Consider the following 12,920-nt stretch of genomic DNA (forward strand, 5'->3'; position numbering starts at 1 on the left):
AACAGTTTTGATCCCACTACAGAGTCTTAGCAGCTTAAAAACTGAGATTGTAAGCTTAGCAGACTCACTAAAAACCTTTACGTTCTACTTAAATAGGCCAGGCTTATGGAAGCAACAGTGTTTTATATCTGAGCTGGAAGCATTCAAGGAGACTGTCAGAGTCAACTCAAACACAAGCTGACTTTGAGGGACCTGGGCTCGTTAAGCCATTTCGGCTTTTTTGATAAGCAGCAGACATGACGAGTTGTGAAAGGACCCTTCAAGTTTAAACATGTCCAGCTTGAGCTTATCACACAAAAACCTGTTAGCGCCACTTCTTGTTTCCAAACACAGTGTCAGTCCTGGGCCCTTCGTGTCTTTCTGTTCCCACCCGATGTAGCTTAACCTCCTCCTGCTCTGCGCTCTGTGTCTCCTCTGCCCTTCCCTCATTTATTCTCTCCATCTCAACCTCTGCACTTTGTCAGTCTCTCCCTATTTCTGCCTGTCTGCTTTGTTTCTTTTATATTTATGCCATCTTTGTCTCCTTTTTTCTACACTGTGTCAATTTAATTTTATTTCTTATTATACTTCCCTATTTGTCTCCACTTTTTCAATTATAAATTCTGTATTCAGTCTCTCACTCTCTCACTTTTAACTACTTCAGCCAGCTGTTACCACCTCCTCTGATGCAACACATTGCTGCAGTTCCTGTCCTCTTTCTCACTTTCCATCTCCATTTCAGCTGCCTTGCATTTGATAGAGGGAAAATATAAGATATATACATACCACACTTAAGTTGACTGGCGTGAAGCGCTTTGGCACAGGCAGATCATAGAGAGAATTTAGCATGTCATTCAAGTCATTTTCCTAAGGGAAAAAAGACAACAAAAACAAGGATAATATTTTTTTAAAAAACATGGGACATGTGAAATTTGTTTACTTGTTTTCTTGATGTCACCAGTTATGTGTCAATCTTCACAACTGTGCTGGGACAGGCGCTGCAGCAGACCAGAGGGCAATCCTGCAGCAAGGCCTGAAGGGCTCGACAACATCCGACTGACATATGTTTAACGAGAAATTGTGAGGTTAAAAGACGGCTGAGTGTAGGGCTGCAGACGCTTATTATTCTGCAGCGCTGATTTACAGCCGAGAGTGGGCTGTCACTAATTAACTGGGGGTCTCCACTGTAACGATGGGGCTTTAGGAAGCCGTCCGAGAGCTGGTTTGACCACAGAACAGGCCTGGAGATTATTCTCCCAGCATTTATGAGTTCTTTGACACTCTTGGTTCTGTCATAAGAGAGTTGAGGGGGACAATACTGACAGTGCAACTTGTACTCTAACTACTTGAACAGAGGCTGGATGTTATTTTTTAGCTTCTTTCTGTGATGCCATCTCCAAGAACTTTGTTGTGGCTCTTGCTACAAGCCGATACTTCCGAGAGTAAATAAATGTGTATGTGTGTGCAAGCACAAGAAATAGAAGAGATAGGCAGCAATATACAGCAAAGAGAGGAAGGGTAGGAGGGAGGGGTGTAAGGGTGTGTGCAATCGAACAGCCTCCTGTCATGAGAGGCTCAATGCTCACACGCATGGTCAGCAACACGGCCTGGGGAAACAGTTCATTTACCCCTCGCCTTAAACCCTCATCGCTCTTCTGTCTTCCCTCGTCTGTCAACATCTCCCTCTCGCCTGGAACGGACAGCGGGGTAAATAGAAACCAAATCATGCACACTAACATTTCAGTCACCCAGGATTTCCAGCAGTCTTTCTGCCTCTCTCCTTCTTACTCACAAACTGTCCTATTCTCCTCGTTCTTTTTTCTTTTAACACATTAGATTATTCCACCAAATTCCTTTCAGTTGCAGAATTTTGTGTATCCATGCTGATTGTTTATGATATGTGACTGTCTATTTCAGCAAGACACTTTGTCCTGATCACTGTTCCCTGAGGATCCTGGGAGAAGCAGCGACTACATGACAATTGAAAAGTGGTCCCAGAGCTCTCTGAATCTCTCCCGTGCTCTGACTCCCTCCCTCATTCTTCCCCTCTCTTCAGTCTAAACAGTGGAACATCACCTACACCCTCTGCACTAGACGCTGCACATCTCCCCCAGTTTGTTGCATATTTTACATTTCCCCTCCCTCTGCTAGTACAATGCAGTGAATAGTCAGGGGAGACGACTTTTGTGAAGTACAATGACTTGTGTGTATGTAGGTTTGTGTGTGTGTGTGTTTTTCTTAACGATTTGTTTTCCAGTAAATCATCAGGAATAACTTCCAGTGTCAGATCAGCGTTTGGTCTGTGAAATGTCAACATTGTTGCTGCTAACAAGAGGAACCAAGTCGAGCCCAAGACGGTGAACAAAACTTGCAGACAAAAGACAACATGCACAAGAACACAGTCTAACCACAATAAAGATTCAGAAGCAATAAACTGTGTGCTTGTTTCTCTGTTAGATCATTCTACCGTTTTTTTATTTAGTTTTTAATGTAAAGCACATACAGTGCGCCTTATATCCACACAACATTAGAAAGACGATAGACTGGAAATATAGTGTTACCTGTTGTTTTGTTAGGTAGTCTGCCAGGGTATTTAGCAGCTTGTAGTAGATTTCAAACCATGGTAGATAACTGTAAGAGCCAAAGAGAAATGAATTAATCCACAAATATGAACAATCTTACATTCATTTTATCATTTTCTATAATAAACAAACAGGATGTGATGAATCAAAGCAGATGCAAGTTATTTATTTGAAATACGAGTGCAGAAGCGTCTATTAATAATATGACCTACTGCTTAAAGATCAAATACATACAGGGCATTGATAATGAATTCTGTTTCCTGCTATACCTACTGCAAAGCACAGAGTCATTGTAACACTGAGAAAATGTAAATGCTATCTCGTCCTTATTATGACATTCTTTGTATCCAGGGCCTTTGCATGCTATGAATTCCTGTCATGTCTGCTCTTTAAGCCAACAGTAAAGGATGGTAGAATAAAGGAAACAATGGATTTCAGATTCTTAAAAAAAAAAAAAAAAAAAAAAAAAAAAAAAACACCATTGCTTTCATGTGATACGGAGGGATACTATGGTTTACAAGCATGCTGGTCCCAGATGCACACGCTTAACAAAAATGCAGCTTTCCCCCTTCCTCCACCTCCTCCTCCTGACCCTCTCTCTCTACGTCTCATGCCCTTCACATATAAAAAAAAATGTTGCCTTATGTAATTAATGTAAAATAAATAAATTCATTAACAAGCTTAAAATAATTTATACTGCAGTGTTTGTGTTAAAGCTAATCAGTAAGTACACCCACCATAAGCTAAAAGCATCTGCAGCATGGCTTCCTTTAGAAAGTTGACATATTCTTGGCCAAGCCGGCTTGTCTTCTTGGTGGAAGATGGCCAACATTTTTCTTTTGGCATCAAAGCTCTAAGGGCCCAGTTCATTTAATATTATGCAATCAAATAATAAAAACATGGTATCCTATCATGTTATTGAATTTTTATTTAGTTAGGGATTTTAACATGCAGTTTTGAACACTGCATGCTTAATGATTCTGAATAAGGACTTCTTAGCATTGCGATTAAATAAACAGAGACTCCCATTAATGCTTCATTAACTTGCCGGGATGCAGGGGTCAAAAAATAAATTAGTCGCCAAATGAGCCAGTCATTCAAAAGCCTTATTTTTACTGATTACAAAATTAAGGGGTGCTTTTTAATGTCAGTAAGTGAACAACGATGAATGCAAATCATGAATACGATTACTTTCCTAAATATCTGACAAAGTGCTTCAATTTGTTTGTTTCTTGTTTTGTTTTGTTTCTTAGTTACATAAGAATAATAAATCTAAGAGTAAAGTTTTGAGTGTGAGAATATATAGTGCTGCTCAGGCAGTTGGTTGAAGACAGAATAGTTTCCAGGGCATGGGTCACTGGCTGCTCTGTAGACTGGAATTAACAGACAACAAGAAAACAATAAAGTGAACCTAATGCAAATTTCATATCACTAAATCCGCAAGGGGCCAATGACAGCCTGGGCTCCCGCAGAAGTGCAGTCGAGCGCACCAATCAGAGAGGCTGAGTGACCATTAGTCTGAAACAATCAGTCTCTTAACATGCCAATATTTTGACATCTGCATGAAGATTTACTGCAATCAGGTCACACTTGCAGGAGAGACTAAATCAAACATACTTATGTTAATTTACATGCTGACCGGATATCAACCTGAAGACCTATTTCTGCCACGTCAAACAACATACAACACAATTATCTGCATACAGGGTCAGTTTACATGTTGGCTTTACGGAGAAAGTTCAGTCTGACATAATGATTAAGAGGAAGAACAAAGCTTAAGTACTATCTCCCTCCTCTATGTCCTGTGTTTAAAAAGAAAAAGGCTTCTGGACATTAATCCCTCATTTTTCACTGCCGAGGGGGATGTAAATAAGACTCTCGCTGTCAGAGCAGCCGTCAGGCCTCGCAAATCTCACTCATTATGCTCCTACACCAAAGTGTTATAAATCCTGTTTTAGAGTAATATACATGATTAGTTGTGGAGCCAGTCAACCACGAATTATCAATATTCCTCTAACATATTCCTCTGAAAGGTAATGTTATTTTACTTTCTGAACTGCAATCAAATAAATATATTTTAAAGATGCATTGTTTTGTTCTTCTTCTAACTTCCCCTGCTGCGCTCTGCTCTCTGTACATGCAAAGTTAAAGTTTGGAAAGCTCAAAGAGATACTCCTACTCGTCACAGTTCATTGCTCAGATCTGTTTGTGCTTCGCAAATCCTCCGATAGAGAGAGAGGCATCCATCACTGGAGTGCTCAGTGCGTGGGGGTCCCACAATCTCTCCTGCCATTTTAAACACAAGTCGTCTCAAAGTGCCATGTACTCAAAGAAGGAATCAGTTCATCTGCGACCCACTCACAGCCAGTCACGGTCTCCATCTGAGGCCCAGACTAGCGAACAGCATGAACGTATCCAACAGGACCAAGGAAGCAACTTTGGAACTCATTATTGGCTTAATATGGAAGTAAACGTAGCTTAAATAAACCTTTCTAAATTTGTTTTCACAAGTGCTGTAAATAACCCGACTTAGAGTCTAGAATGAAATAAAAACAAACCATTAACAAAATCTCCTGTTTAGCTGCCATAAAGTACTTGTTGGGTGTTACGACAGTTATTCAAGTTCCTTAAATGAGTCTTAAATCTTCTTAAAGTACAGGCATCTGTAATAGTAAGTCAATGTACACTTTGTAGATGGCTCAGTGGAAGATTGCATTTCACATTTACTTTCTCAGGTCAAGGGTTAAGTACAGGGGAGGAAGTGTCTTCTAGCTCCTGAATAAGTGACCACAAACCAGAACAAATCATTGAAATGTGTCAAAAAGCTTAAACCATTACACCAAACTTTATTTATTTAGTTTTGTCTACAAATTATTTAAGTGATCCACAGAAAAATCATTCAAATGTAAAAGAAAAAGAATGATAGAAGTTATGAGGACGTAAATAATAAAAAATTGTGTGTGTTTCTTTTTCTTTAGGAGGTTGTGCCTTTAGGGAGTGTGATCCTTATGACCACGACTTCAGCTACGAGACTACAAAGGGCTGTCCACATAAAACTGTCCTACTCATTAAGGCACTTCCTCCTGTAAGCAGAGGTGACAATTTTATGGTCCCAGCACTTCAACAATCACAGACACAAACTGTTTTAATTACATTCATTTTATATTCTTGGGAAATGATTAAATGGATAGAAGCTGGGTGAGCATGGGCCATCTCGTCTTAGATTTTAACACGACAAAATGTTAAGTGATGCTGACTTGTTTAAGATGTGCAACTTTAATTATTTTTTTCAGTTTCTCTGTGGCTCCAAACTTCTAACACATCTGCTTTACTGTCTTGGATAACTGTAAACAGCTTTTGGGATAATAAACAAAGATAATAAACTTTTGTCCAAGGATCTTGGACAAAGAAAAATAATTTTTTTAGATAAAATATAGAGAACATTTTCCAGTAAAATAAAGAAAATAAAGAAAAAGATCAGGAGAGAAAAACATAACTGGTTACAATTTTAAATTAACAAAAGGGGGAAAAAAAACTTTCTATACGTTATTTTATTATAAATGAAGCAAGTCATGCAAACTACTCAGAATGCATAATGAATTTTATACATCATATGTCAAATGAATTAGCATGTCTAACTCAGCGAGAGGGACAGGGGAGCCTCTGCTAATTGGCAGTGAAGCTTCATGCATAATTATGGGCCAAGCGTCTTTGCTGTCGCACTGTGGCAGTAGCCGAATAACGAGGAGCAAAGAGAGGGAGAGATGGAGGGAGAGACAGAGAGCATGAGTCGGAGAGGTAGAGGTAGAGAAAAGAAAAACAAAGGCCATGGAAGCTGGCCGGGAAGGGTGGGTGGTAAATATATATATATATATATATATATATATATATATATATATATATATATATATATATGTATATATATATGTGTGTGTATGTGTTTGTGTGTGTGTGTGTGTGTGTGTGTGAGGGGGGGGGTGAGGTCACTGTTCTTCACAGCAGCTCATCAGGGCAGCGACAAACCCACGACTGTCCATCAACAACCAACACGCACACACAAAAACACACATACGGAGGCGAAAGCAGCCTTCCAGGAGAGCTGCTTCACAGACAGAAAAACAAGAATAAGCTTTGTGCTCTTTTTCCAATTTGTTGTTTTTTAAAAAGCTTATTACAGTCATTAAAAATTTATTTATTTTGCACTTTTTTCTCGGTTAATACTTAAGTGCACGAGCCTGTCCACTGAGATTTTCACTGGAGTTCTCTTTCTTTGTAATGGTAAAGTAATTACATCTGTAAAAACATTGCATCAACACGCAATTAAATGGGAATTAACCGATATTAGCTTTTGTTGGAGCATAATTATGCAAAGAATTTTTTTTTTTTTACATTTGGTGTCCTCATTTATACACACTATGATAAAAAAAATACACATGAAATATCAATAACTGCTAAACTTTTGGACCATTACGTGCACTTCAGCAACATATTTGTGTGGGTAGATAAGACTATAAATTTGTTATTCTGGCATAGTTCAGCTCAGTGTGAAGTGTGAGAATTAATGAAAATGTCTCTCAAAAACTGTTCATTTCTAAAATCAGGATAATTAATTCTTTTGTATATATATATATATACATATATATATATATATATATATATACATACATACACACACATTTCTGACATTCCTCTGTAGACCTCTTGTAGCACATTTAGTTGCCTTTTTTTGACATTTGCAAATTATTTGAAATTAGACATTTTGATTCTTATAAACTGTAAAAAGTGTAATGATACCTAATGTTAAAGGCTTAATTTCACAGATAAACATGATCTGAGTATAAACGATATTGATCTTTGAAGTATTTTTTTTTAATTTAAAGTAAAACAGCAGTTAGGAAATGAGGAAGTGCGTTACCTGAGGAGACATATGCAGACCCGGCAGCCTTGGGTGAGTCGACAAAAACCAAACCTCTGCTTGCTGTCAATGTCCGTAAGCACAAAGGTGAAATTCTGCCCCACCTGACTCTGGGAAACCCTGGTGGGGATATAAATGAAATATTTAGTACAGACTAAACACAAAACAAATACATAAAGGCTTATCAATCAAAGTGGACATAAGGTACAGTAAATCTTCAAAATCATGCAAACTGAATACACAAAATAAAGTTTAGTAGAGCCTGATCAGGGAAAACTTTCACTGTGAGACAAAATTACAAACCTGAATTTCAACTCAAGTTTTAAAACCAATCATTTATACTTCAAAACTGAAAACTACAAAAATTGTAAAGAGTATTTCCATTTCTGAGGTAAAGTCCTGCAAAACCCAGTGCATGTCTACACCACTAGATGGCAGCAGTTCAACTTCAGTGAAAGACCATGGAGTTTTTCCTCTCCACCATATTTCTCTCTACTGTCTTTACAATAGGGATTTTAGTATGTAATTTTCCATGCTGGAAATAAGACAAGTATCTTTCAGACAGGGCTGGTCTGATTGGACCTACACTACAATCTGTATGGAAATACGCTTCCTTAGATTTGGGCCTTGTCAATGACACTTAAAAATTAGTTTCTGTCCATACATCGAGTGTGGCTGTCATGGATAATCATCAATCAGCAATAAGAGTAATAGAATTTGTGATGTTATTACCATTTACGTGTCTTAACTATAACAACATTAAAACCTTTGTAAATATATTGTTTATACAGTTATAATAAAAATGAACGTGAGCCAGAAAATATCAGCTCTGTTAAGGAAAGAAAAAGGTCACTTGCAAGTACACCATAACTGAAAGAACAGACACACTCGTCGTCACTTTAACAGTCAGTAAACTGGTATGTGGGAATATCAATGACTTATAACAATTTTTCAATAAATATGTGTCTCTTCAGGAGGAAGCTGTGATCAGTACATACAGTGCATGTCTGTGTGTTCTGTATAAATGAGGTGAAAGTGAGGTGTATTGCTACAAACAAGGAAGCAGACAGAGCGGATGAATCATACCTTTCCACGTCAAAGGGAAAGCAGAACTTTGGTATCGTCTGAAGGACCTCCTGAGAACAGAGAAAGACACAGGTTTTTAAACACATTACACACCACGTGGGGTTATGGTTAGGCTATCAACTGGCTGAACCAAATGGGGATTAATGCTAAATGCTACTGATAGCAATCTGACAAAGTCTTCAAATCCCAAATACTCCAGCCTAAAGGCACTTAATCCAAATGAATGGGCAATATAAACCACTTGATTTGGCAAAACAAAGTGGAAATGTCCCTTTATTTTTAAGCATAGGGAGGGATCCTCTATCCACAGCTTGAATAATTAGCAGTTAATAAGTTCATCGATTATCAGGTGCCAAAGGGAGATGAAAGAAGAGAGAAAAAGAAGGAGAGAAAGAGAGGAGGGGTGGGGGTGGTGGGTGGGGGGTACAACAACAAGGCTATGGTGGCAGATTGTCGTGACAATGGGCTAAGCAGCTCTGTAGGGTTAAGAGGTAGGAAGGGGGGGGGGGGGGGGGGGTATGAGCCTTCAGGGCTTTACCTCCCAATACCTCCCTTGTGGGATGGGGGAGTGTGGGGATGGTGATGGTCTGCATGCTCTTGAAGCAAGGTGTGGGGGGGAGGGGGGCACCTTTCCACCAGTGGCATATGGATTTAGACAGGGAGCATGAACAGAGTGGAGCACCATATGGGTGAGCCACTCCAGACCAACCACACAGCCTCCGAGCTCCGGGTCCTCACTCTGCCGCTCCATCCCCTCATCTTCCTGGCTACTAACCTGGCCCAGAATAGGTGCCAGGTCCTTTTTTGCCGTCTGTCTTTCTACTACCTCTCTCTCAGTTCTAGCCAGCCTCTGCCAAGCTCAGAGGCTAATCCTGGGTACAGGGTGTCTCTCTGCTATGCTCTGGCCTCCCTTGCCATCCCTCTCTTCCCGTTTCGTTTGCTTGCCAAGCTCAGCCACTGAGCCCAGGGTTTGTGTCCTCTTCCTGATTGGACATGTCCAAGCTGTGAGTGATGCTGCTGCTTCTCCCCAGCCTCCCCCAGAGACTGATCCGGACGACAGGTTGGGTGTCTGCTGCTTCTGCTGTCTACTGTCGCTAAGACCTCACTGTGGGGAGTAGTCACTGATCCCCCCCTCCTTATCAAAACTTAAATCTGCCACCCCAGCACAACACAACACTGCCACAGACAAGCAACCGATGGCAACAATGAGCTATGACAGGATGCACGTGTGTGTATGTGTCATATGCATCTGTGCATTTAAATGTATGATGTATGTGAGTGCCTTCCTGCTTCAAGGACTTTGTTCACTTAATACGAGGGTGGTTAGGCCTGTACATGTGTGTGTGTGTTTGTTTGTGTGGGTGGCTGAGTTTGACTGGGCTATATGGTTGTATGTTTGTAGGAGGGGCTGGAGGCGAGGCAGGGTGGGTGGGAAGTGGCAGTTTTTCGTTATGAGGGATCTGTGATAAAATTGAGAACTCAACAAAGACACATGGCTCGGTGGCAGAGGAGGTCTCTGTGTTTTCAGACAATGCGTGTGTGCGTGTGTGTACATGTGTGACTAAGTCTTGGCGTGTGCGGCTGTAAAACTGTCACACACATCAGAGCTGCCATCGCTGTATGTGTTTGCTACTATTATTAACCACTATGTACGCACACCAATATGTTCCAGAGAGCCCTCCCTGGCACACTGCATATGGCACACAAACCCAAATTGACACACACACACATGCGTGTGCACACATGCACAGACACTCACTTTCTCTGCAAATAAAAACATTCGACGTACCAGATTTCAAGTCATCACGACCCCGCCCACATCAGGTATCTGTCAGAGTTGCAGAGACATACAGGACCACCAGGAAGTGATTGAAATATGTATGTATATATATATATATATATATATATATTTATACATACATACACACACTTTTTTTTTTTTGACAACTATGTAATTTTCTATTCTATTCTATTCTACAGTCATTTAGCAGACGCTTTTATCCAAAGCGACTTACATTTGAGAGTAAGAACAACACAAGCATGAATTCAAACAAAATGGGACGTCATAATTAAGTGATAGTCAGACCGCTTTTGAGTCCAGTTGGACCCAGGTGCAACTGGACTAATCTTGACATTTATCCTACTTTGGAAAGATACCAAGTCTAGCTCTTTTTAGTGGCAACCAAAGAAAGAGATTTTTGCCTCTCTTCAAAGACATTATAAGTGTATATGTATATTATGTTATATTTCTTTTATATTTAAAATTATATAAATTGAAAATTACCATTGTTAAGTCATCTGAATATCTAAATTCATCAGCTGTACGAGATATTTTTAGCTGATTCATACACACAAGTAAGTTACGATTCAGTTTTAAAATCTGCCTGTGGGTTAATATATAAGTTAGTTGTTTTTTTGTTTATTTTTTTGTTTTTATTTTTTTACAGCAGTGAGTCGACCTTTTGTACCAAGCCCAACAGTATTGTTGTTCAAATATTCCTTTCTGTTTTAACCAAAGAAACAGACTGTGAGTAAGTAAGACAAAATTCAGAAACCTTTTCCCATCTTTTAGTCTGTTTTCTATTTCCAATTTCTTGTATTACTGGTATTTCATAGGCATCTGCAAGTCTTTTCCCATCACTGGGCCCTATACCACTGGGATATCTCAAGATAACTGGCACAAAGGGGGTGTTCTTTTACAGTTTCTTAGTACAGTTAACACACACACACACACACACACACACACATCTATCTATCTATCTGTCTGTCTATCTATCTGTGTATGTGTGTGTATATATACATATATATATACACACACGTATGTGTGTGTATGTGTGTGTGTATATATACACATATATATATACACACACACAAATAAACACACTCCCACTACTTACCATTTTCCCAAGACAAAAGAAAAAGAAGCAGCTAATATATTTGCAGCTTTGTGAGGTGGTGGGAGGGTGAGGGAGGAATCTGCTGCTAGGCTGGGCTTGGCAGACACTGATGTGTGTGTGCTGGTGTATGCGCGTGTGTGTGCTGTTTATCATGAGCGGAGACAGGGGTATCACTCAGTGAGACAGAATGCTCTGGGTTCCCCCAGCGGACACTCGTGCTATCACTGCACCACAACACTACAACAGCACACAGCAGCACTGTGCAGCTTTGCACTGTGCCCCTGCAGAATAGCACGGTACAGCAGGGAAGAGCAACAAACTTGCAGCACAGGGCGACACTCTTGCTTTTCTACTCTTAAAAATAGGCCTAAACTTCACTTTTATTCCTTCTCTACCCTAATCCCTTTAGAAGTAATTGTGCTGGGATAGGTTATATATAGTTGAGCATTACACCCAGTTCTGGGGAGATCTGACACGTGACAGCTCATGCTGTGTGGGCTTGACTGTCTTTAACACATGCACGTACCTTCTATATTAGCTGGTCAGCACTGCTAAAGTGGAACACTGGCTTTCAAGATTGCATCATGAAAGCTGGATGATCTTAACCAGTTGAAAAAAAAACAGCTTTTATAAACAGATTAAATGCAAAACTCAGCATCAGCCATGGCGTTTCATTTTGGGTGTGAACTTCATGAGCAATATTCACTTTTCCATGTGCTTGCAAATATAGAGAGGCAGAACAGAGCTGTAGAGAAATGTGGGTAAAAGGAAGGAAGGAAGGAGGACGATGTAAATGGGGAAAAAAATGTAGCGGAGAAAGACAGACAGGCAGGCAGAGAGATGGATGGACTAAAGTGAATGTCACAAGGAAGGGGGAGATGGAGGATGATGGACACAACAGCATGAGGGGGAGGAAAGAGGGGAAGGAATAAGAAGCAGCTCAGTTCATGCCCCTCTCCCTTTGCAACGAGGACTCCTCCCTGGGGGGGCTCAAGACTTTAAGCCCCTGCCCTGCTTTATATTCCCCTGGCCACTGCAGCCAGATCAATGTTGCTAGCTACCCAGTGTAACTCAGCCTAGTTCAGTTCAGCCAGGCCCCTGGAGCCCTCTCAACACGGTGTTGCTTTAGGAGGAATGGAGGGTGGTGGCAGGCAAATTTGTAAATGTAATGCTGTTATGCCTACATTGGAAACAGACTTTAAAAGACTAAATGGGTGTTGTTGCATGTATCAGCCCATTAATGCAGTACAGATACACATTACATTACTGTCAGCTGTCAAATCAGCCTAAACAGTTTCATTTTCATTGTATATTTCATCACAATGAACATGAGTCTGCTATCATATTTGGTCAAAGTTCATCAATTATTTCCTGCCAATGTAACTGCAAGTGCAAACTGATTTGAAAAGTCTGTTCTATATTACCAAACATAAGTTAGTTTAAATAATGCACTGTTCATTA

The 12,920-nt window shown here is 40.1% G+C and overlaps 1 protein-coding gene across 4 annotated transcripts in view; it reads right to left on the reverse strand.

The window, feature by feature from the left end:
- dennd1b (DENN/MADD domain containing 1B) overlaps positions 1–12,920 on the reverse strand; it is a 105,165-nt gene that overhangs the window by 52,947 nt on the left and 39,298 nt on the right. For all 4 annotated transcript variants that reach the window (XM_042005548.1, XM_042005550.1, XM_042005549.1 and 1 more), the window contains exons 4-7: positions 8,563–8,612; positions 7,477–7,596; positions 2,541–2,610; positions 766–846 (exon numbers count right to left, since the gene is read on the reverse strand). In XM_042005548.1, coding sequence (XP_041861482.1) covers positions 766–846; positions 2,541–2,610; positions 7,477–7,596; positions 8,563–8,612 — 321 coding nt within the window. The remainder of the gene's footprint in view (positions 1–765; positions 847–2,540; positions 2,611–7,476; positions 7,597–8,562; positions 8,613–12,920) is intronic.

Source organism: Melanotaenia boesemani, chromosome 14 (genome assembly GCF_017639745.1).
Source record: "Melanotaenia boesemani isolate fMelBoe1 chromosome 14, fMelBoe1.pri, whole genome shotgun sequence".
Lineage (NCBI taxonomy): Eukaryota > Metazoa > Chordata > Actinopteri > Atheriniformes > Melanotaeniidae > Melanotaenia > Melanotaenia boesemani.